Below are 24,970 nucleotides of genomic sequence, written 5' to 3'. Positions count from 1 at the left end.
TTCATAACATTACCACTAATAGTCAGCAATCTGAATTGACTGGCATATTTGTACTGTTAGATAACATTCTTCCAAAGGGCTCACCAGAGTGGCACATAATCTTAAAAACGTAGAGTTTGGGGAGAGCCCATTCCTGTAGTAAATTCCTGTTATAAAGTGACTCAAGAAATTTCATGCACTGAAACTTCCTTTTACCCTTACCCGAACAGTCCAAATGTAAATGTTTCTGCCAAAAACAGCTGGACCGCTGGGAATCCCAGTCAATGACTCCTGAAAGCTTATAGGGACAGAAATTTGGAATACGCAGTAAAAATGCAATGTTTGGATATCCATTTTAGAAAATTTCCAAGAATTAATAGCTGCTAAGAGCGTGGTGGATTTTCTGTGGCAACGCACACAGTAAGGAGCCGCTGAACATTTTATCCCTGTACCAAACATCTGCATAGAAATCTGTATAGGCTGAGTAATTTTTTAATGATTGCCTTAAGAGGAGTCTGGCAGCTCAGTGGACACCCACCAGCACCCTCCACCTGGTCAGACTTGCAGAGAGAGGTGCTTTGTATCTTAACTTGTGGTTAACATTCCTGATGGGAGGAGTGGTAATTAACTGGGTTAGCTAGGTGTTTTCCACTAGGATGTGCTCGGGTTTTCCACTGCAGTCTAAAAATAATGAAGCTCACCACATTCTGTGAACGCCGTGTGAAGTGAGATTATGGGGAGGATGGATGCTCTGCACTGACTTCTGTGTTTGCTGACATCACCAATGAATGTCTTTAAGAAAGAAGAAATGTGCAGAGGACATAGACGCTCAGTTAAAACGCAAACAAATAGGGCACCTTGGGTGGCTCAGTTGGTTAAGCGTCTGACTTCAGCTCAGGTCATGATCTCACAGCTCGTGAATTCGGGTCCCATGTCTGGCTCTGTGCTGACAGCTCGGAACCTGGAGCCTGCTTTGGATTCTGTGTCCCCTCTCTCTCTCTGCCCCTCCCCCGCTCGCACTCTGCCTCTCTCAAAAGTAAATAAACTTAAAAAAAATTAAAACACACAAACAAAACCACTAAGAAAATTGTTCTAAAAAAAGAAACAAAACCACTTGCTTTGGGCTTTTGTGCAGGATTGCTTAGTTGTTTGCAGGTGTTGTTGGTGTCTATTGGGCTGTCAGGGAGCAAGTTCATGGATAATTCTTATGAGGGCAGTTTTCCTGAAAGCATCTTTTGTTTCAAAGCTTAGAGAAACTGCATGTTGGGTGAGGGGGTGGATATGGATACGGGGACAAGAAAGAGAAAGGGGTAGGAAAGATCTAATTAAAAGGACCCTTTGGGGCGCCTGGGTGGCTCAATCAGTTGAGTGTCTGACTTCAGCTCGGGTCATGATCTCACAGTTTGTGGGTTCGAGCCATGCATCGGGCTCTGTGCTGACAGCTTGGAGCCTGGAGCCTACTTCAGATTCTGTGTCTCCCTCTCTCTCTGCCCTTCCCCTGCTCACACTCTGTTTCTCTCTCTCTCTCTCAAAAATAAATAAACATTAAAAAAAAAAATAAAGGACACTTCTGATGCATAAAAATATACCAAATAGGTTTGGGGGACTTTGTTGTTGTTTATTAGTAGACTTTCTTTTTTGTTTGTTTTTAAACTAACACTTAGCTCTTACTTGACAAAAGAATTGAAATGGAAAATTATATTAAACGTAGGTATTTTTTAAACTAATTAAAAAGGGGATAAACCCTGAGGTCACACAACAAAAACAGAAGGCAGCTAATGAGAAGTCTGTGCAGACAAGAGAAAAATGATGACTGGCTATTTGGACAAGCTGGATGGTACCAGCAAGTGGGTAGATCGTAAGCTCCGTGATCAAGGTTTTGTAGAGTGAACGGTCATTACGTATATTTTAAGTTATCCTTATAAGCCTGTTTGAAACTTTACCTTTCAACCTGACTTACTGTGATATTTTAGAACTATTCTTCAAAGAATAAAACACTAACCATGACTATGAAAACAAAGTGGGGGACAGAAATGGGAAGTTGTATTAAACGGATGTATTTTTAATTGATTATATTTTAAAATAAACGTGAAAGGTGATTTTAACACTTCCATTTTGACATCTCTCAGGATGGAGCCACTGCACTCTTCCTAGCTGCCCAGGGTGGTTACTTGGATGTTATTCGATTACTGTTGTCTTCAGGAGCAAAAGTCAACCAGCCAAGGCAGGTAATGTCTGCGTGCGCAGAACGGTGGGCAGGCAGGGCCTGTTGTCCTGGGGCAGCGCCTAAGATAACCAGTCAGCTCTGGGCATCTTTAAACCATTTGCCTCTGTGACGAAGTCAGTCTTTGATTGGGGTTTCTCCTGTTCTTTGCTTTGGGCTCACCTGAAGGCCTGTGAAATCGGGCTGACTTCACCATTTACTATTTTTGAAATATGGGTGTTTGGTATCTGAGGTCAAGTGCATACTTGGCCACCTCATGTTCAAATAAATTGTGGCTGCACTGAGGTAATGAGAGTGGGGTGGGCTAGCCTGGGACGTAGGTAAATAGAGGTGAGTCAGGTAGCCTTGCCCCTGCCCAGTCCCCCTTATCTCTTACCCCCGCTTCTGCTTCCACCAAACCAAAGAAGAGCCCATTAGCCCACTGAGAAGCATTAATAGGTTCCATGCCTTCATCTCTCACAATTATAACACTAATAGAGACTTAATTTACCAAGAGCAAGCTAATGTCTGGCAAATCAATTGGTGGATACTTAAAGGAAAAGAACCACAAGGTAATACAGGTCACACTTTATAAAAGATAAAGAACCATTCAAATCTAAGGCATTCTAATTCGCTTCTCTTATATAGGAATGATTTCTGCACTAATTTATTTTTAACAAAACATTTAAGATTAAAGTAACACTACTTTAAAGATAGTTTTCTTTTTTTTTAATATGAAATTTATTGTCAAATTTCCATACAACACCCAGTGCTCATCCCAACAGGTGCCCTCCTCAATGCCCATCACCCACCTTCCCCTCCCTCCCACTCCTCATCAACCCTCAGTTTGTTCTCAGTTTTTAAGAGTCTCTGATGTTTTGGCTCCCTCCCTCTCTAACCTTTTTTTTTTTCCTTCCCCTCCCCCATGGTCTTCTGTTAAGTTTCTCAGGATCCATATAAGAGTGAAAACATATGGTATCTGTCTTTCTCTGTATGACTTATTTCACTTAGCATAACACTCTCCAGTTCCATCCATGTTGCTACGAAAGGCCGTATTTCATTCTTTCTCATTGTCAAGCTGATTTCTTACCAGTAAATGGCCCCCAGGGAGATTCCCACTGTAATGTAACATGATACGAGAATGCCCATTTGTTCACTCAGGGAAGGTTGATCTGATCTCTTGGCCCCAGGCTTCTTCAGTCTTTAAAAGTGCAAGCGCAGGAGTGCCTGGGTGGGTCAGTCAGTTAAGTGCCTGACCTCAGCTCAGGTCATGATCTCATGATTCATGGGTTTGAGCCCTGTGTCGGGCTGTGTGCTGACAGCTCAGAGCCTGGAGCCTGCTTTGGATTCTGTGTCTCCCCCTCTCTCTTTCCTCCTCTGCTCATGCTCTGTCGCTCTCAAAAATAAATAAACATTAAAAAAAAATTTTTTTAAGTGCAAGTACACGGGAAGCCAAGAAGTGAAAGGGTCTTTGGGCAAAGTGGATTTTAGGTCGAGAATCCTGAGTTCTAGATCCAGCTCTGCCAATAACTAGCTGTGTGGTTTTGAACAAGTGAATCAATCTCTGTGGACTTGTCTGCCTCCATCGGAAAATTAGGAGGCTGGGCAGGATGATCCAGATAATCTTCAAGCTCCCCCTTTTTGGTAGCTGTTTTATTCAATATTCAATCAGTATTTCTTAAGCACTCAGCATACGCAAGATACTATGAATGTGAGATTACATTTTTAGAATTTTAAAGATATTCTTAGATTTAGAGGACCCCAGGAATACTCTTGGGAAAGGAAGCTTTTAAAAACAGTTGCACTTCCATACCTGCCAGAGGTGACTTTTGGGAATTGGAGTTTAGTATTTTCTTGCTGGTCCTTCTTATTTTGAAAGTGTTGATTTGACTCTGAATCAGAGGCTTCATTTTGCCAAGGCTAACAAAAAGGAACTGGTAATTTTTAGATTGCATAAGTTTGACTTGGGAGGCCATTATTGAGCATAGTACCATGAAATTAGAAATGAAAGATTGTCAAGATTCTCAGGCCTCTCTATCTGTACATCTTTCTGAAATAATTTCTGGCACTTTGACAAATCTATTTGTAAAATAAATAGTATTAACCATATGCCTAATGCCCTGTTCATAAAAAACCAAGTTGATATAAGATATTATATTTCAAATATTACATGCATTATGTCCACTCAAAGCTAAATTCAGTCATATGATGACACTGAAGGCAAGAAATTAAAGAATGAGCTAACAGTGCCATGGTGTCTACAACCCCCATGGCTGTTTTCACTCCCCACACTGAGGATGACCTGCTCAAAATGGATGACTGATCCAGCAGTGGGAGGACCCCACCCTCAGGTCAAAGTCAAGTGATATGACCTTTTAAAGACTGCATCCAATGCAATTGTTTGGAATTATGAATCCAACCCTGAAAATATTGTTATTCAGGAAAAGGATGTTTATAAAATAAGTTTGGGGGGAAAAAGCAACGGAATTTCTCCTTTTTATAGGGTACACTCACACCACTGTATCCTCAAGTCATAATCTTTTTTATTACCTGCTGTGAGCTGATAATGAAAGGCTGTCTAGCCAGGTCAGACTAGTCCACATTCTGTCTTCTTTGAAAATGTAAACTCTGCATTTTTAATTCCCTTCCTAGAAAACAAGCAGTGTCATAAATATGGCAAAAGTGATAGTAGTCCCCACGGACTTCGTCACAAGTTATGAGGAAGTTAAAAAAAAATTCTAATAAAAGTTTCCATTAAAATGGCCCATGCATGGTAGAATACTATATTGGCAGGGCATTTGGAAATCGGTGTTTTATTCTGAAATCGCAACTGACACATTAAGTCATTGTTAGAAAAAAAAATGTTTCTAAGTTTATTTATTTTGAGAGTTAGACAGAGGGGGAGTGAGTGGGGGAAGGGCAGAGAGACAGAATCCCAAACAGGCTCTGAGCTGTCAGTGCAGAGCCCCACATGGGGCTCGAACTCACAAACTGTGAGATCATGACTTGAGCCGAGATCAAGACTCGGACGCTTAACCAGCCGAGCCGCCCAGGCACACCCAGAAGATTCTTGAATTTATAAAATAAAAACAAAGATGTTTGCCAGATTTCATTTCTTAGTATTTTTAGATAAATCCAATTTATGATTTTTTTCACTGCCACTCTATGAGGGTCCTGACATTTATGGTACATTGTGACAGGATATTAACAAAGCTGCAATGAAATTATTCAGTTGACATTTGATCTGAGCTGCAGGGAATCTGAACAGTAAGTAGTAGGAATGGCTTTTCCTTGTAACTCTATCACAGATGAACTAACTGAAAACCTTTCTAGGACTTTTGTGACAAGGAATCATAATCACAAAACCATAAGCAGCCTGGAAAGACTAAGGTCTTGATGGGAAACTTGAAAAACTTTTCCTCTTAGTTTGTCCTAGATAAAGAGGTCAAGAGTCACAGAGATCATCGTACTCTATAGTCAAGCTAAAAACCTATCTTCAGTTCTTTCTACATGACCTCACCAAGTAAAGTTGATACAAGTCAAGCCTTTCTAATCACCAGCTTAAGATGGCTATTTAGCCTGTTTTTCTATCAGCAAAATTCTTTGACATATATACTTTTCCCAACGCAACTCATCCACCTTATGAAACAATACTTTCATGGACTGGCAAAGGTCTGAGTGTTTACACAGGGCTGAGTTTAGCCTGTCATCACTCACTTCTCACTAGTCTTCTCAAAGTGCTGATCAGTAACTCCTTGAAGCCTGCCAAAAGGCCATCTCATAAAATGCCCTCTAGCCTTGGTCTGCACTTGTATGCAGAGATGCTGGGCCCCGGATAGTGACGGTCCTCCCAGGTTGCAAACCTGGAGGGACGAGCCCAGTGTTGGGCAATGGGAGAAAAGAGGACCAATAGATCATTGCAGTGTCCTGTGGAAGCAGATAGCAACAGGGAGGCACTCCTGCTTGCATGCCCTCTGCACATGGTAGGCCCTCCAAAAAGGTATGTTGACTCCAGAAGAGAGCCTGTGGATTGAGCAGAGCTCCAGTGAGGCCCGGAAGGGAGAAGACATAGTGATCAGTGGCTGCGAACTAGAACTAGACTCAGATGTAGGGCCCAGGCTCATAGTCAGGACACAAGTCCTAGACAGATTGTAAGAGCCAGGTAGGGAGCCAGATCCAGGTCTCTGGGGGGTGAGTCGCTTGTGAGTTATGGGGATATGGCTATCTTAAGGAAATGAAACAGTCTGTTTTGCTTATTAACTGCATGACCTTAAGCAGGCCACACTCCCTGAATTTCAGGGGTTCTTTTGAGTTTCTTTTATTATTATTTTAATAGATAACAGTGTTATATTAGTTTCAGGTATACAATATAGTGAGTCAACACTTCTGTATATTGCTTAGTGCTCATCACAATAAGGGTACTTTTAATCCACTTCACTTATCTCCCCCATCCCTCCTTCCACCCCCCTCTGGTAACCACCTGTTTGTTTTCTATAGTTAAGAGTCTGGTCTTTTGTTTGTCTCTCTTTTCCTTTGCTCGTTTGTTTTGTTTCTTAAATTCCATATATGAGTGAAATCATATGGTATTTGTCCTTCTCTGACTGACTTATTGCACTTAGCATTATACCCTCTAGCTCCATCCATGTCGTTGCAAATAGTTAAGATTTCAATTTTTTATGGTTAAGTAACATTTCAGTGTGTGTGTGTGTGTGTGTGTGTGTGTGTGTGTACTATATCTTATTTATCCATTCATCTATTGATGGACACTTGAATTACTTCCATATCTTGCCTATTGTAAGTAATGCTGCTATAAACATAGAGGTGCATGTATCTTTTAGAATTAGTGTTTTTGGTAAGTAATCCTTTGGTAATTAGTCCTTTGGGTAAATACTCAGTAGTGGAATTAGTGAATCATATAGTAATTCTGTTTTTAATTTTTTGAGGAACCTCCATACTCTTTTCCACATTGGCTGAACCAGTTTGCATTCCCACTAACCATACCTGAAGATTCCTTTTTCTTCACATCCTCACCAACACCTGTTGTTTCATGTGTTGTCGATTTTAACCATTCTGACAGGTGTGAGGTGATATCTCATTGTGGTTTTGATGTGCATTTGCCTGATGGTAAGTGACGTTGAGCATCTTTTCATGTGTCTGTTGACCATCCTTAGATCTTCTTTGGAGAAATGTCTGTTCATGTCTTCTGCCCAGTTTTTAATTGGATTATTTGTTTTTTGGTGCTGAGTTGTATAAATTCTTTATATATTTTAGATACTAACCCTTTATCAGATATGTCACTTGCAAATATCTTCTCCCATTCAGTAGGACGTCTTTTAGTTTTGTTGATTGTTTCCTTTGCTACAAAGCTTTTAATTTTGATGTAGTCCTGGATTGTTGTTTTTTTAATCTGTAAAACCAGGATAATTATGGTACTTCTGTTATTATCATTTCTATTTCATCCGGGCCTCACTGGAAGAGAAAACCCATGAGGTATCATGGTTGCACTTTTTCTCTCATGAGCCAGGTAGTCTCTGTCATCTCAAAGTCCCCTCTTGCCTCTTTTCCTCTCCCTACTCCTTTTTTTCTAGCATCTTCTACTTACTCAACTTGTATACAGTCCCTAAGTTTATAGGGTCAGACTTCCAAATTCTTGGAATAGCCATGTCATTGCTGCCACTAGGCTCTGCACACCAGGCCAGAGTGGACTGGCTGGCCTGCTCATCCTTGGTCTGATCACCTGTGGGTTGGGAGAATAGGGTCAGGCTGAGCAATGGAGGCATCAGTTAACATCCTTTACAGAACTATTTGCTGGACTGTGGACACCAAGCAGGGATCCAGTAATGAGAAATAGGTTCTGGGTCAGGGTAGGGCTGGTAGCAAAGTCATCTTGGTATTGAAGCCACTCTGCTACTAACCAGATTCCTTATGTCTCTTGGGCTTCCAACTTAGAATAGAATTGGTCCCTAAGACTTTGTCTGGCTTGAGCTTGTAGATGGAAAGAGCCTAAGTGTGAGCACTAGAAGCAGCAGAAGCAAAGAGCTAGTGCCACTAAATATACTCGTTCCTATGGAAGGTTGTAATTCGTTTTCGAAGTAATCTCTAAGATCCTAACTAAAATGATATGACGTTTAGTTTCCAATACAAATCATGTCATATGCTCATTCTCATACTGTGATCTGTCTATCAAAATGCATTAGATAATACTTGGAAATGTTATCTCGGATGGAACAAGGGGATAACCAAGTCAGAAGGAACGGCACAAGTCACCTGTGTAATCCCCTGTCAAGCACATGACTCTTTTCTCTAGCAATCCTGCTGAGTGGTAATCAGTCATTGGTGGACCCCTCCAAGTGTGGGGGGACTCATTACTAACTCATCAGCTTATTTAGTCTTTAACCAGCCCTCACTACCACCTCTGTCTACACCGAGCCAAAGTCTTGAATAGTCTTTACCCATCAGCCCTCTTTGTGCCACTTGATATGCAAAATAGGCAAATAATAAATAACAATATATTTTATAAGAAGCATAAGAAATAGGAAATAAATCCTTTTCTGCTCAGTTTGCACACAGATAGTAAATGACAACTGTCATAACCCCATGAATTTCATCTTCTTCAAGCTAAGTGTCCTATTTCCTTTTCTTAAAAAAGGTCCCATAGAGGTCCTAACTTCCTGTGATTTATTTCACTGTGATTTGTTTTAACATATTTTAAAACTGTATCTTTTTGTCAGAAAGTATTCACAAACACATTTTTTAGTGCTTTTTCTTACTCCATTCTCTCAAAACTCAACAAAAAGGAGCTAAACAGGCTTAATGTTTATCATTTTCATCGTGAAGTCATCTTTATAATGAAGACACGACCATTATAAGAGAAGAAAAAAATAAGAGAAAATAAGAATTGAGGTGTCCAGAAGGGAAAACTTCTCCTCTCCACCAACTAGATAATCAACTGGGAAATGATTTGATTTGACAATAATGCTCTAATTTATATTCAGCTTGCTGGGTTTAACCCCAAATCCCATTTTACCAATCATTCCTACCTGTTCAATCATTATCTCACAGGGAAACTGGGAGAATCAATCAAGCATGTAGTGTTTTGTAAACAAAAGCACAAATTAAAGTGCTTACTGTTTTTCATGTGCAGATTCAATGACCACTTCTAAGCACACATAAGCCAGTCCTGTGCTCAGCGTCTTTCTGCATGTTTTCCTGTATATGAATATCTCTGGAAGCTAACATTTTTTGCAGGAGAAAACCAAGGCTCCGGGTGATTTGCCTAAGGTCTCCTAACCATAAAGTAGTGACTTCTTTTTCCACCTACCGTGACCATTGCAATTAAAGTGATAGAAGTGTTAGCATTACTGTTATGAATTGATGATATTAATAGTTGTTCCAATACATCACCTCTCAGCACTTTCCCACGTTAGTGTTACGAACAGCCAAGCCCTTGGAAAGCTCATTGAACATGCCTGCTGACCTCTATGCAGCTGGCTGCCTTGCCTTGCCTGCCCTCTGGTGGAGACAGGGAGAAAGAACAAATGAACCCAGAGCAGACAAGGAGGGACAAGAGCTTCCGGCACCCAGCCTCCCTCTCCTGCCCACCCTCACCCTCACCCTTGTTCTAGCACCTATCCCTTGGGCTGCAGTCAGCTGGATTTCCCACCCTGCCTGAAGCAACCACACCTGTCCAAGCCACTGCACCTGTACATGCTTCTCCTTCTACGCGGAATTCCCTCCCTTCAACCCCCGATTGGCAAAATCCTAGTCCTCCTTCAAGGCCCAGCTCGGATATCACCCCAACTGTGAAGCTGACACACAATAAGAAAGCCCCTCTCCTGGTTCATCTTGGGCATTTTTTTTTCCATATTTATTATAGCACTGTAATCATCCTGAAATTTCCATGTCTCTCCTCCACTAGACTGAGTTTGAGAACAGAGGTCATGTCCTATTTAGCATTCTGCCAGAGATACTTAATAATGGTTGGTTGGTTGAGTGAATGAATGAATAGTCCTGAATTGGGAGAATCAAGTTAAATAACGGATGTATACCTGTTTGTAAACAGAAGTACAAATTAATGTATTATTTCTATTGCTAATAATAAATAATATTCAGATTCAAGAATAATTTCTAAGGGGCCCCAGTAAAAGTATGAAGTCGCTCTCGGTGTTCATCCTGCTTCCACGCTTTGTTTCAGCACTTCTTCCCCAAGACAGAGGGGTGCCTGTGTCATCCTACCACCCCTCAGCCGCCCCCGATCCTTCTAGGCTCCCAATTTGCCACCACCCACCACTCTGCTCACATGTCCTTGTCCTCCATCACTTTGCTGGGACAGCAGTGGGCAATCATCCTGCGCATGCTGGAGTTGAAATTACATACTACAGCAGGAAACGAAACTTTACGTCTCTGACTGAATCATCTTGCTCTTCAGCCCTCATTCCCACTGATGAGTAATTCAGTCTCATCCAACCAAAACAGTTCCTTGGGGCCATATTACTTTAATTACCTCAGAGCCTAAGTTTAGTCAGCTCTGGTTCCTCCTCCCTCTCCTGCCCTGCCCTCCAAAGTGGCCTAAGTTCTCAGAGGTCAGACTATCACCCTGGCATGAGGATGGGGTGGAGTGGGGTGGGGACATTCATGTCTGGTCCTTGTGCTGGTTAGTCCAGCCTCTCCTGTCTGAGTATCCTGCACTGGTACCTTCTTGGCCTGTCATTGTGAAATCATGACCTTCTGTGGCCTCATCTTTCCAACCCCAGGCTGACTCCAGGCCACGGTTTACCTAGCACTTCTGATTTCACACAGGCAGGCAGGGGGTCCTGGGTGCCCAGATGCCTGGTGGCCGTGGACCAGGGGCACTGGGGGCCTGTCTCAGGTCCATTGGCCCAGATTCCCTCACCCATTTCTCTCTCTCAGGCACCAGCCAAGAGCAGAGCTTCTCTAAGAGACCTTCAGTTCTGGGTTTCATCCCCAAGAACAGGAGAAAATCCTTTCCCAGCTGGAATTCACCATAATTTATCTGGGTGTTTCTACCCACCCCTAGATTCAACCCAGGAGGAAAACATGGATGCTCATGCCTGACCTCCCCCTCCCCTACCCCTTGTCCAGAGCTTCCTTCCAGCAGTTGGAAGGGTTTTCTGTTTTCCTTTCTGTCTGGCAGGAACCACTCTCCTATCAAATCCTTCTCAGTCCCTTGGATATTTCACCTTTTCTTCTGTGGAGCAACCCATCTCAGCTTTATGGCCCAGTGCTCACATAAACAGGGTCTTTGGGGTAACAATACACAGGAAATATTACCAAAAATGTCCTGCTATATGTCGCTAGTGTATGTGCCTTCCCAGAAGAAACAATAGCATATCCCGCATAAAACTAAAGTACCGAAAAATGACGTGGCTGGGGTGGGGGTGGATTCTAGACACCAGAAGAATGGCAGAACTGTCTTTAGTTCTCTGACCCTCATGCATCGCCTCAGAGAAAACTGCCCTCTCTTATGTGGGAACGAGGGCCCCCAGTAGGCAGGGTGTGCCATGCGAAGCCACCAGTAAAGCAAACAAAGTCTGGGGAAAATAAAGACTTCTCCCACGTAGGTTTGTCAAATTTGATTCTGCCTTGCTAAGCAACTCCACCCCTTCCCGCCCCGTGTTCCGTGCGGTCCTGCACCACACTATGTGCTAAGAGATCCTGCCATTAAATGGCTGGATTATAAACCAAAACTTGCATATTGGCAATCACGCGATCGTCCAGGCACCGCCAAAAGCCCCTGCGTAAAACGGTTAAAATCTCCCTCCTTGTTTGTCGTCGGGGGGGGGGGGGGGGGGGGGCGTTTGCGGGTGCTGCCACGTGGCCCGGTGGGAGCAAGCGTGTCCCCTCGCCGGCAGGACGGGACGGCGCCGCTGTGGATCGCATCGCAGATGGGCCATAGCGAGGTGGTGAGGGTGATGCTGTTGCGCGGAGCCGACCGGGACGCCGCCCGCAACGTGAGTCAGAGTCACAGCTGCGGCACGGGGTGGAGGAGGGGGGGTTTCGGGGGGGCGGGGGGGGGGGGAGTGTATGCACCGAAGCTCCAAAATTCAACTCAGCCTGGACGTGCGGAGAAATCGCGCCTTCATTTTGTCTGTAACTCGGCTGGATTTTTCTCCCAACCTCCACCGGCTCTTTAGCAGGAAAACAAAGTAAATGTCTGAATCAGCTGAAATTTAGCTAGTGCTGCCCAGTCTCTCTAAAAGAAACATGTTTAATCTTCGGAGCTCCTCCTCCACCTAAGCTGAGTCCCTGGAGCATGCGGCAGGTAGGAGCCAGGGCCTCGGGCTGTCTTTGGCAGTGTGTGTCCCTAGCGGCTGCGCGTGCGCCTGTCGCTGCGCCCCCTGCTGGCCCTGGACCACAGTGTAGCCGGGGACGCAGGCGCAGTGGCTGGCGGTGCTCCTGGGTCTCCACCTCACCCAGCTTCCCCAGCTGCGGACCCCTGCACCACACCCCCCGTTGGCCTCCACCTAGCCAATGCTAAAGTTATACCTAAGTCTGCCTAGTTGGGCCCACAGCAGGCCCTGTTGCCCATAGGAACTGAGGGCAGCTTGGGGAGCCCCTGCTACCTGACCACACTGTGCTATTCGCTTTTTGGCTTTGGTTGGTTTGGTTTGGTTTTTCAGTGTCTGGCCTTTTTTCCTTAGTATTACCCTTGCTAATGTGACCCACTCCCCTCTCCCAAGTCTGAGTCCAGAAAAGGGAAAAGACACATTCCTGACCACTCTTTCTCTTCCTCTCTTTCTCCCTCCCACTCTTTCTCTGGGCCCCACATCTCTGAAGCCAGAGAAGAAAAATCTTCTAATCTCATTTTCTTTTTTCCTGGTTCCAGCTAAACCCTTAGAGCAGGCTGGGGTATTTCCTTTATTATAGGAGAATTCTGGGCGCTGAATCCTCCAAATACAGCAACTGATATGTAAAAGCAGGAGAAAAAGGAATTTGGAAAATCTCTTTCCAGGTCAAAAAGTGATGACAGAAGCTGAATATAAATTTTTGAACTTGTTTTTGCATTTCTTTTTAACATATTTCAATCTGTCCCCTTCCTACTCCACACCCCCTCACCCCAACCCCCACAAGACCCCTAGGGCACACTAGAGCAAGGTTGTACGTAAGAGAAGGCAAAAAGAAAAGCACATTTAAAATTTAAAACAGTAAATATAGTTCAACAATTATTTAAATCATTACAAATAGTGTAGCAGTGATTTCTGCTAAGTCATAAACTGCAGTCTATGGATCTTTGGTCCATCTGTGTCCTAAAATATATTCTCGATGTTCCCTTGCCCTTTACCCAGTGTTCTAAGGGACAGGAAGGGTATGAATTCCCAAGTGGCAGGGTTCTAAGATAATAAGCCACATACTTTGTTTAGCATTCTTTCATGTTAAAGAATTATAGCATGCTAATTTCATGCTAAACATGAAAGAATTCATTCTTTCATTAACTGCTTAATATGCTCTAAAATGCTCCTAGATTAAGAGACTTGGCTGGCTCGTACTTTAGTTTACACCTTTCGTCTGTTCTGATAAGCATATTCCCGGTTCTCAACTAACATGTAGTTCTTAGCCAGCACACACATATCTTAATAACCAACTTTTATTTTCTGCTTTGTTAAGGATGGTACCACAGCATTGCTAAAAGCAGCCAACAAAGGGTATAACGATGTTATAAAGGAGTTGCTAAAATTCTCACCCACCCTTGGCATTCTGAAGGTAAGACTTAACGAGAAATTTTACCAATCTGGGAAAGAGAGGCTAGAAATTAAGAAGCCCATAGCTGAGGACTGTAGCAGAATCTGAGTATAATTCACATGGTTAGTTGCAGTCTTGGAAGAACTTCCCAACAGTTTCTTTATTTTGGAGATTCGTAGGCACTGGTTGAAATGAAAAGGTGCTAAGAAGAGTGAACCAGAGTCTGTTAGTACTTAGTTTTACAGGAAAAAAAAAAATTAGTAGCAATGAAATCGCTAACTTGGAAAGTAAACTATATTGATACATATCTTTCATTGGACTAAAATCTTCCACAAGTCATGAAACACATGATGTGTGTCCCACAAAATATGGGGGACAGGTGCTCCTGTTCCTTCCCTTCATTATCTGGAATGAAGAACCACATTGTTACCTTAGATGAAATAAAATAAGTCGCAGATATCCGGACACCTCAAAGAACGTGCCATTCTGAAGAGCTGGGTCTGCCGGGAAGTAGAGCCCTAAAACTCTTTTTTAAATTTTAATCATTTGAGACTAAGATATTTCTAAATTAGAATATATACCAGGGGTTGGCAATCTTTTCCAATAAAGGGCCAGGTAGTAAAATACTATAGGCTTCACGGGCCATACAGTCTCTTGGAACTGTTCAAGTCTACTATTGTAGCATGAAAGTCATGGGGACAAAGGATGGCTGCCTCCCACTAACCCTTTATTTATGGACATTGTATTCCTGGGATTTCATACTTTTATGTAGTATTCTTCTTTTAAATCTTTTCAATTTCAGCTTGCCAGAACACAGAAAAACAAGCGGCAGGCTAGAATCGGCCCACGGGCTGTAGTTTGCGAGCCCCCAGTATACACTTCTGTTCTCTTAAATGGAGGACAGAATCTGTTCTAAACTTGGGACAGTGGCCTAGCACTTTTGGGGAATGTACCCTCAGTGTTTATGGATGTATAAAAAGTCTACCTGCCCTTGAATGATCCTAAATGCCTTTTGGACTCTGTATCTGATGTCAACATATTTACTCTCTATTCTTGCTACCAGCTGATACTGGTCTGCTGTTATCAGAATGCTGGCCCCTCCTACTGTCCCAAAGAGCAACTTCTAATCTTCCATGAACTTGGAAACCAGAAAGCTGCACTCATTAAAATTGTTTATAAAGTAAGAATAAATAATCTATGAAAGTGAACTCTCTGTGAATAAAAGAAATGAGCTTCAGAAATGGGCTTTGCAATATCTAGTCTTGTTTCAAAGAGCTCTTTTTTGGCTTGGTATTTTATTCCTAACCATGTTGCAAACAGATGAAGTTGACAGGTTGGTTAAGATTCGGATGGGTCTAATGTTACCAGACAAGTAAGTTGTCCCACGTGTTATAAAAACAGACATGACGCTTTGGAAAGCAAAATGCTACTTTGCTGGAATTTTCCTATGGGTATGATATTTTATTCTTTCATGAAATGTGGAAATGGTTCATTATTATTATAGTAAATAGCTATTGTGGAAACTAAACTTGCATTTAGATGCTATTTGTAGACATATGCACCTTCTGGAACAGATGTCATGTGACTATCCATCATTCCTACATTAGATTTGTTACATTCTCTTTCTCTCTCCCCCCAGAATCTGGCTCCATACTGCACATAGATGCTGTCTTCTATTTGCAGTAAATTTCATAAAATGTCAGCCACCTATCCAGTAGGCCCTTCTGTGCTCAAAAATGCTCCAACTCAGGGCTTGGGGGTTTCCTCGCCCCACATAGGCTCCCCTATAACTCCGCAGCGGTACTCCTACCTGCTGAGTGAGTGGGGTGCATGTAGCCGGGCTGACAAGTCGGCCTGTTGGCTTGCCAGCCGTTTCTCCAGTCTAGACGGAACATACACAGAAACTGTATATACTGTCCTTGAAGGGGGGAAAAAAAAGAAGATGAAGGTTTGACATAGCATTGTTTTTCCTGCAGCAAATTCTAATGTCTTTAAAACTGACAGACTGATCATGAGGTCACATGCACCCTGGGCCAGATTCTTGTTTCACTTGGAAAAAAACGTTGGCAGTGTTTATACTGACTGTCTGCTGTGTACCTGAGGACACTGTATTAGGTGCTGACGTGCCTTTGAAAGGGAATGTAAGGAAGAGTAAAGCTCTGACATTAGTCTCATCACTCAGGCTGGTTTATGATGAAAGCCAAGCTCAGTGCTGATGGCTGTAAGCTCACTCCTGACACACACTGTTGTTCTCTCTTAGAATGGGACATCGGCCCTCCATGCTGCAGTGCTCAGTGGGAATATTAAAACAGTTGCACTGCTCCTGGAAGCCGGAGCAGACCCAGCCCTGAGAAACAAGGTACTCACCTTATCTTACCTACCTTAAAACTCCTTTGGGCACCTCTACAAAGAGATAAGGCAGTTTCTACCTAAGCCAAGATAATCACTCATGTGCACCCTGGGCCAGATTTCTCGTTTCACTTGGGAAAAAACATTGGCAGTATTTATACTGACCGTCTGCTGTGAACTGAGGACACTGTTTTAGATGCTGATGTGCCTTTGAAAGGGAACATAAGGGAAAGGAAGAGAAGGGCTCCACCTCTAGTCTCCTCACTCAGGCTGGCCCCAGTCCCTCTTGTCATATCTTGGCACAGTAAGGGCGTGCAAGGCTATCAGCAGATATGAATGACCAGTGCATTTGGACCCAGAGAATTATGCTAAAAACCCTATATTGTCAATGGTGATGAGCCAATAATGGTGCAGACTCCCAGGACAGGGTGAGGGCAGTAGCTGTGGGAAGTAGAGTTATGGGGTTCTATCTCAAAGAGGTGTCCTAAACACATCAAAGTTCCAGTAGTTTAGTGCTATTCTGAATAAGTTGGATGTTCATACCTTGAGAACTGCTTGTGCTTTGCTTGGAGAATAGAGGAGAAAGGGGAAAATTCGCTCTTATACTGTTAATGGGACTTTGTGCCGCTGTTGCAAAACCACCCCGTGTTTTCTATAGCCCCAACTCCTTAGTTTACAATTAGGTCAAATGTGGAGGTGGGAAGATGCCCAAGACCCATAGAGAAAATGATTATCATTGCATTTTTTCCCACTCAGCATCTGCAATAGCCATCAAATGTAGAGCCTAGGGGGAGGAGAGTAGCCTGGGGAAGTCTTGAGAAAACACTAAAGTATGAACTTTTAGGGGCGCCTGGGTAGCTCAGTAGGTTAAGCGTCCCACTCTTAATTTCAGCTCAGGTCATGATCTCAGGGTTCATGAAATCAAGCCCTGAGTCGGGCTCTGCGCTGATGTCAGCAAGAAGAATCCCTGCTTGGGATTCTCTGTCCCTCTCTCTCTGCCCCTCCCCCTGCGCACACACTCACTCTCTCTCAAAATAAATATAAATAAGCTTAAAAAAAATAAAATACAAACTTTCAAAGGCAGAAGTGGGCATGGTGCTTATTGATAGAAGAAGGTATGAAAAGCAATTTTCACTTTCTACTTACGTACTATTTGAGTTTTTATAAGCATCTATTTCTCTGTTAATTTCTTTAATAATTAAGGCAAATACGTAGAACCTTTTTATGACATTTTGAAAAGAACCCATTAAGAAGTGCAATTAAACAACATGCCAAGAGTCTCTCTTTTTTTTTTTTGTTTCCATTTTACTTACTATGTGGAGTTATTATTTCCTTGTTCTTACCATTGGAGTGCTTGAAGACAACACTTCTGCTTATCTCCTTCCTGAGATGCAGATTTGTTTTCCATTAGCTGGCCTGGCTGTGTGATAAGCCAGCTGAAATCATACTTGAGCTCTTATCTTTAGACCCTGGACACAGACTTCCTAAAGAGATCGATCTTTCTTACTAAGCCATCCAGCATTGAAGGCAAGGGGAAAAATGTTAGTACCTTTATATGGAAACTGAAAAATGCAATTCCTTGTTTGTCTCCTGGAATTTCAGCAATAATGGTTATGGGGAAATTCGAGTAATCAAAATGCTGGACTTTGGATTGTCCCTAGAGCTACTTGAATATACAGAGAGAAACATACAGACTGTTCATGTTGGAGTTTCATACAACGGAAGCTCTTAGAGAGCTGGGAGTAGTTACCAGGGAACCCCACCCTGACCCCACCCCACCCATCCGCCAGCCACCCCAAAGAAGCCAGCCTCTTAAAGGTAGCTCTAGAAGCAAGAGTGTTAGGAATCTGGCAGCCACCCGGGACTTTTGAGGGGATATTCTTCAACTTCATTCATTCAACAAATACTGAGTACCTACTAGATACCATGCACTCTGCTGTGTACTGGGGAGACAATGGTGAATGAAATTCCCATAGTCTCTGCCTTCAAAGATCCTTGAGTTTACCGGAGAATAAAGACAATTAAGTAAGAAGTTGTACTATAGTGACAAGAGCTATTAGCGGGAAAGTAATGAATGCTATTGAAGGCTTCCCAGAGGAAATGACTTCTAAGCTAATACAGAAGCAATCTTCTGCTCCAGGGGATACAGGACTTCTGTTCTGGGACTGCAAAGCAGATGCCTCAGGGGAAGGTAACCAATGGCCCCAACAGCCACTCCCCACACTGTGGCTGTCCCCATGGGTGCAGGGGCCCCATGTTCCCAGTACTCCAGATTGAGGACTCAGAACACATCCTCTTCCTGGAGCAGTGGGGAAATAGAGTGTTTTGATGCTATGGTATCATGAATATGGGCCTATGGTCCTGCTCCATAATGAATAAGGTGGCCTTTGGGGGATAGCCTGGAGCACTAGGCATCATAATGGTCCACACAATCTCAGCAACCTGAGAATTCAGTAGGAACCAACCTGGAGAGAATGAGACCAGGTTTTTAGAACTATATAGATGACATATGGGACAGCAATGCAATTGACCAAAATTTGACAACACACTTTGAGGATATAGAGCCTTTTTTAATAGTAAAGTTTATGGACATTCATGGAGACAGTCACACACAGGAGCTGTAACTCAGCAAGCTTATAGATAGAAGTACAGCCTCTTAGATCTTCTCTTCTTCCTGACCATAGAGGATCCTCTGGCTACCTGCCAACCTGCTCACCAAGGACCAATAACCCATGCAACACAGCTCAGTTACTCCTGAGTATACTCTGAGACCGGATGGAGCTTATGCCTGTCTACCAGGAGCATTTCTGTGCAGGCCTGGCTGTTAGGCCTGTACAATGTCTGTTTCTGCAGGAACTAACAGTAGAATTTGAGCTTCTGGAGGGATCTCTGGTCTATAGTGACATAGCATAGTAATTTCCTGCCCAATCCAGTCCAGCATCAGCATCAAGGGTCTTTTGTGGTGGGCTGGGGTGCAGCAACAGGACATACTATTCAGCAGACCATTTGTGGCAAACAGAACTCCCAAGAACTCCACGCATAATTCCCGACAAGTGAGGTCCCAGCTAGCAGTTGGGGGTCAAAGAGCAGGACCCAACCTAGAAGGTAGGGACTTCAGGAGTTTCACATGGGATTAGGGTCCCAGATAAAGTAGATAGGGTTCCAGACATGGCTGTGGGAGGAAAAAATGTGTGAGGCAAATAACATGTGCATCCAAGCCCTCTACTCCATTCTGGGTGCTTTTCTGCCCTTTAACCGCCTCCCCTGAAATCCCAAGAATATCCTTGGGATTCGTCTATAACAACGGTTCTCAAAGTATGGTCCATGGACCCCGGAGGGTCTGCAAGGCTCTTTCAAGACATCTAAGAAATCAAAACAATATTCTTAATAAAGCAGAGATGTTATTTGCCTTTTTCACTGTGCTGATACTTGCTGTAATGTTGGCATTAGGTTAACTGGCACCTTACACGTCAAAGCAGGAGTATAAACTATACTGGCAAATGATTTTACAAAACTTTGTAAATTATTTCACAGATTTTGTAAATTATTTGACGAAAATCCCAGTTTTAAGAATGTCTTTGATGAAGCAGTAAGCAATTTGAATTATATCAAATCTTGACCCTCGTTATACACCTTTTTAACATTCTATGTAACAAATGGAAGTACGCATACAGCACTTCTGTACCCTGACGTGCAACGGTTGTCTCAAGGAAAAGCGCGCGTGCGTTTGTTTGAATTACCAAGTGGGCCAGTTGCTTTTTCTTGGAACACCATTTTTATTTCAAAGAACAGCTTGTGTCTACCGTGTGAGCCTGACAGCTTCCCAATCCACCTACAGGCTCTCCTGATGAATCGGTGCTGATATTAATGAATGTGATCTTTTGAGATTGTATGATGCAATGTGTCAACATTTGGAAGAGCGGCATAACTCATTGAACGGATATTTTCCAGATAAAGTGTGTGATGTATCAAATCATGCATGGGGAATCATCCTACCTGTAGATAGATAGATCTATGGATTTTTAAGGTAAAAAGTTCATTGACATGGTTTCAGATTCCACGCTGAAATTACCTTTAAGAAACTACCACCTGTTTAGTATTGGTGTGGCATCAAAGAAGAATATCTACAATGATCTGAAAAGGCTCTTAAAATGTTTCTCCCTTTTCCAAATGCCTATCTGTGTGAAGCTGAATTTTCTTCATAGGGGCTTTAACCAAAACAATGTATCACAATACATTAGATGCAGAAACAGATATGAAAATCCAAATGTCTTCAATTAAGCTACACATTCAAGAAAGTTGCAGATCTAGGGGTGCCTGGGTGGCTCAGTCAATTAAGCGTCAGACTACAGCTCAGGTCGTGATCACATGGCTCATGAGTTCGAGCCCCACATCAGGTTCTGTGCTGACAGCTCAGAGCCTGGAGTCTGCTTCGAATTCTGTGTCTCGTTCTCTCTCTGCCCCTCTCCTGCTTGTGCTCTCTCTCTCTCTCAAAAATAAATAAACATTTTATAGGGCGACTGGGTGGTTCAGTCAGTTAAGTGTCTGACTTTGGCTCAGGTCATGATCCCACAGCTTGTGGGTTCGAGCCCCATGTCAGGCTCTGTGCTGACAGCTCAGAGCCTGGAGCCTGCTTTGGATTCTGTGTCTCCCTTGCCCTCTGCCCCTCCTCCACTCACGCTCTGTCTGTCTCTCCTTCACAAATAAATAAACACTAAAAAATTAAATTAGAAAATAAATAAATGAACATTTAAAAAAAATTTTTAAAGAAATACACAAATCTATTAAACAATGCTACTCTTCTAACTTTTTTGTTTTTGAAAATTTGGTTGTTTTTCATTAATGTTATTTATGTTAGCCTATAGTGGATTTATGATTTTTAATGAATTAATATATTTTTAAATGTTCTTATTTTCATTTCTAATAAGTTAAAAATAAAAGCTCATTGGCATCCTCAATAATTTTTAGAAGCGTAAAAAGGTCTTAAGCCCAAAAAGTTTGAGAACCGCTGGCTCATAACATTAGCTGCAGTTGGTAAGGACTCACTCGTGAAATAAATGCCTAGACGATGTGTCTCAGCAGCATGAGAAGAAAGGACACACTGAAGCTGCTCTTGACCAGGCATCTCTTACTCTCTGAATGTTTCTAACTCTGTTTTCTCATCAAAAGATAACCTGTCCTGAGTCTCAGGTCCCTAGCAGACAGGCTGCTCCACATAATACATGAATTAAGTGTAAAGTATCAAATTTAACATTTCCAGTATTTACTGAGCACATACTAGATGCACCAGGCATTGTGCCGGAAGTGAGGATACAGTGATTAATAATACGTGGACCCTGGCCGCCAGGAGATTACAATGTGTTAAGGGATATGGCTCAGAGAGAAAAAGAACTCTAACGATGAGATAAGAAAATAACAGGCGATATTTAGACGCTTAAAGGAGACCTTTAATGCCTTAAAACGAGAGTGAGTCCAGTGAGGTTGCTCACCAGCAGAGGAGCAAGTTTGGATCAGGAGTCCCTCTTTGGAGTCCCTAAAACCACCCCAACTGTGGGAATTCACTAATACCTATCTTATCTTCTTTAGGCCAATGAACTTCCGGCAGAACTAACCAAAAACGAACGTATCCTGCGTCTCCTCCGAAGTAAAGAAGGACACAGGAAGAGCTAACTTAGTTCCATATTTGACTGAAAGATAGAAACCGTAATCACATTGTCCGAAAAGAAGTCACTTTTCAAATAGTGTTGGAAATTCCATTAAGAAAGGAAATGCTCAGTATGCCCTCCCTGGGTCCCTGACCAAGGAGAGCTGGGCTCTGTGCCCTGAGTCAAGAACAGAAAGGCTCAGGGACCCCTTGCCCTCACTTATGTGGGCTTCTCACACTGGCCTGCGTCCCCACTGCTGTGGGGCCTGGCAGATTCGTGGATTCCACAGAAACTCGTTTTACACTACGCTAAGTTGGGTCTCTCAGTTAAACTCTAAGACTTAAACCCTTGACAAGGTTTAAGCAAGATGACAAAAGCCTTTAAAATACTGGAAAGTCTGATCTTCAGTGAATCAAAGCACTTTTACTTTTGCATTAAATGTCCGTGTGCAAAAAGACACAGCTCCCTCATGTTTTACACATACATGTATGTCATGCCAGCGTAAAATGTTTTCTTCTCCCCAAAGGTTGTAGCCACGTTTATTCTGAATCAATGAAGTGTAAATTCACATTAAAAAGCCACTTCTGACATTCCACCATGTGATTTTCAAAGGTGGACTGTCGAACTATAAAGAAGACAAATTGTTGATTTGTGAGTTGATCCTCGTCTTATTCCAAACACATAAAAAATCATTTTTACCAAGAATCAATATTGAGGTACGGTGGGAAGCAAGTGGCAATTTGGGAAACGCAGAAAATTACAAGCCATGGGAAATTGAGGCTTGTCTCTTTGAGCTTTTATTTTGGTTCTCTCGTTGGGAATCCGCTTCCCATGCCATAACTAAGTAGACTTCCTATGCTGTGCAATCCTGAGCTCCCAGCACCACATTGCTTGACACAATGACTTTGAGGTCCTTGGATGAAATGTGATATATGCAAGTACAATACGTTTCTATTATATTGCAGGAGTATAAGTAATAAAAGACTGTTATTAGTATTTAATAGGTGTTCATCTATGCATGTTCTTGAGCTGATTGATTCCAAGAAAGAGACCTGAGTTTTATTGAATTATTCCTTGGAGGGGAATCAAAATTTATGTACAGTGCACTTTATAATCAATGGTGTCTAAATGCCTCAGTCAGTGCCTAATTGCACACGCTAAAATTAAACCGTCTTTCCATAATAAACCGTCTTTACCATAATAAACACTGATGGTATTTCTGGTATTTAAATACATCTTTAGTTTTCTTTTCATTTTCTGCTCTGGTTTCCAGGCAATGTTCTGGATGTTAAAGACATGTTAACGTGGAAGAAAATGTAATCCCCACCGTTTTTTTAAACCAACTTGCAGTGGTCCTGAAAGCATTATCCTTAAGCCAGTAAATGATCAAATATAATTTTTGAAATTAGAAGATACTCTCTTAAGGTTTGTTATGATTGATAAAATAACCAATCAACAGAAATCAGCTTATTTTAATCAATATCACAAACAAAGGCTGTAATGAGTCACCCACAGAGTCCCCAGGGATGCCTATTGCCTGACTAGCTATGCAACAAGTCAACAATCTAATTTCGGGATAAAAATTTAGAAAGATCTGTATTGCTAAAACACCCAGATATAAACCCTTTAGTAACTATAAAGCAGTGCCAATTTCCTCACTGACTTTCTTTTACTTAGCAAAGTACTAAGTACAAATGCACACTTTCCCCCATGGGAATTTCATAAAGCTATGTTCATTTTGAGGAAGAAAATAGTGTCGCCTTAAATGCTTTATATTTTTCCCCTTTTGTTAGCCCTTGGGCCAAAACTGATTGCTGATCACTGACATAAATCAAAACAGTATTGTGGGTACTGATAACAAAGTTCCAAAAGACAAAATGGGATGAAATCATGAACTTCATGTTTTCACTAAGATATGTTGTCCTTGGCCTATGTGTTACATCGTTTCAACTGGATAATGTTCTTGATCAACATTAGAGCTATAAGAATGAATCCAGTAGCTTTAACAATATTTAATGGATTAAATATTTAACAATATTTAATCTCTTGCTATAGGTAAGAGATCTCTAGCCTAGAAGGATCAGGTTTGGTCTGGATGAGATTATGACATTATCCATAACAGGGAAGATGATTGTATTAACCATGCACCAAAAACTAAAGTCTGTTATTTGAAGTAAAATTGCATTTATTTTGCACACAGGTAGATGGTTCTTTTTTTTTTTTTGATGATGATTCTTATTTTATGTTCATCTAATTCACAGTTCAATGAGCTCTGCATCCTAAGACAGAACTAGCAATTCCTATGCAAATCATTTGTTAAGTGAGCCACAAAAGTGTTCATTACCTCCATTTGTTTGATGACATATTCCATGTTATAATTCAAAATAAACTTAATGTACTACCCAACTTACCTTTGCTGCTCTTTCTTGTTTGTTTTTAATCAGAAGTTGTTTCTATGTGGTTTTTAATAGCATGGAATTTTAGAGTGAATGACTCAGTTTGTTGATAAATACATCGATATTTGAAATCCTGAGTCAATCTTTAAGCTTTACGATTTCATTATTTCAACTGTGGAGAACTTTTGTAATGATCCCATACAGTTTTTCATTCAGACAAAAATTCCTGGGATAATCACGGAAGATACTGAAAATAGAAACTTTTAATTGTACATTGTGATGATTCGATATCCGTAGACATTGTGGAAGGATTCCCACCATCTAGTTAATTAACACATCTATCACTTCATATATTGATCTCTGTGTGTATATGTGTGTGTGTGTCTGTGTGTCTTAATTTCTATTTTTATAGCCCGTGGTGCTACCGGCTCATTAGTCCTTTGCAGTGGCTCTTTTATCTGAAATCACTGATGGTTTTGCACAACTCCAAATATTTGCAGCTGTAACATCAGGAACCTGGAGAGCTCCATGACCATTCTAGCTTCCTCCCCTGCTGCACCCACCCTCTGCAACCAAAAGAAAGCTATGTCTCATCATTCTCCCACAGGAGGACACCTCATCAAAGGACAAGGGCACCCACAAATGCCAACTACGTGGAATCCCACAATGCATTTTGGGGTGGGCCTGCTGCAGATTAT

The 24,970-nt window shown here is 42.1% G+C and overlaps 1 protein-coding gene across 7 annotated transcripts in view; it reads left to right on the top strand.

Annotated features, from left to right (window-relative positions):
• The window catches only part of ANKRD29 (ankyrin repeat domain 29), a 53,072-nt gene extending 29,965 nt beyond the window's left edge, over positions 1–23,107 (top strand). For 5 of the 7 annotated variants that reach the window (XM_047828172.1, XM_047828173.1, XM_047828170.1 and 2 more), the window contains 5 exons: positions 2,109–2,207; positions 12,055–12,153; positions 13,808–13,903; positions 16,143–16,241; positions 21,818–23,107. In XM_047828172.1, coding sequence (XP_047684128.1) covers positions 2,109–2,207; positions 12,055–12,153; positions 13,808–13,903; positions 16,143–16,241; positions 21,818–21,901 — 477 coding nt within the window. In that variant the 3' untranslated portion in view covers positions 21,902–23,107. The remainder of the gene's footprint in view (positions 1–2,108; positions 2,208–12,054; positions 12,154–13,807; positions 13,904–16,142; positions 16,242–21,817) is intronic. The other 2 variants (XM_047828174.1, XM_047828175.1) reach the window with 2 other exon arrangements.
• The last annotated feature ends 1,863 nt before the right edge of the window (positions 23,108–24,970 follow it).

This window comes from Prionailurus viverrinus, chromosome D3, assembly GCF_022837055.1.
Source record: "Prionailurus viverrinus isolate Anna chromosome D3, UM_Priviv_1.0, whole genome shotgun sequence".
In the NCBI taxonomy this organism is placed as follows: Eukaryota; Metazoa; Chordata; class Mammalia; order Carnivora; family Felidae; genus Prionailurus; species Prionailurus viverrinus.
The sequence above is the reverse complement of the archived record's forward strand: the minus strand, read 5'-3'. Positions and strand labels throughout refer to the sequence as shown.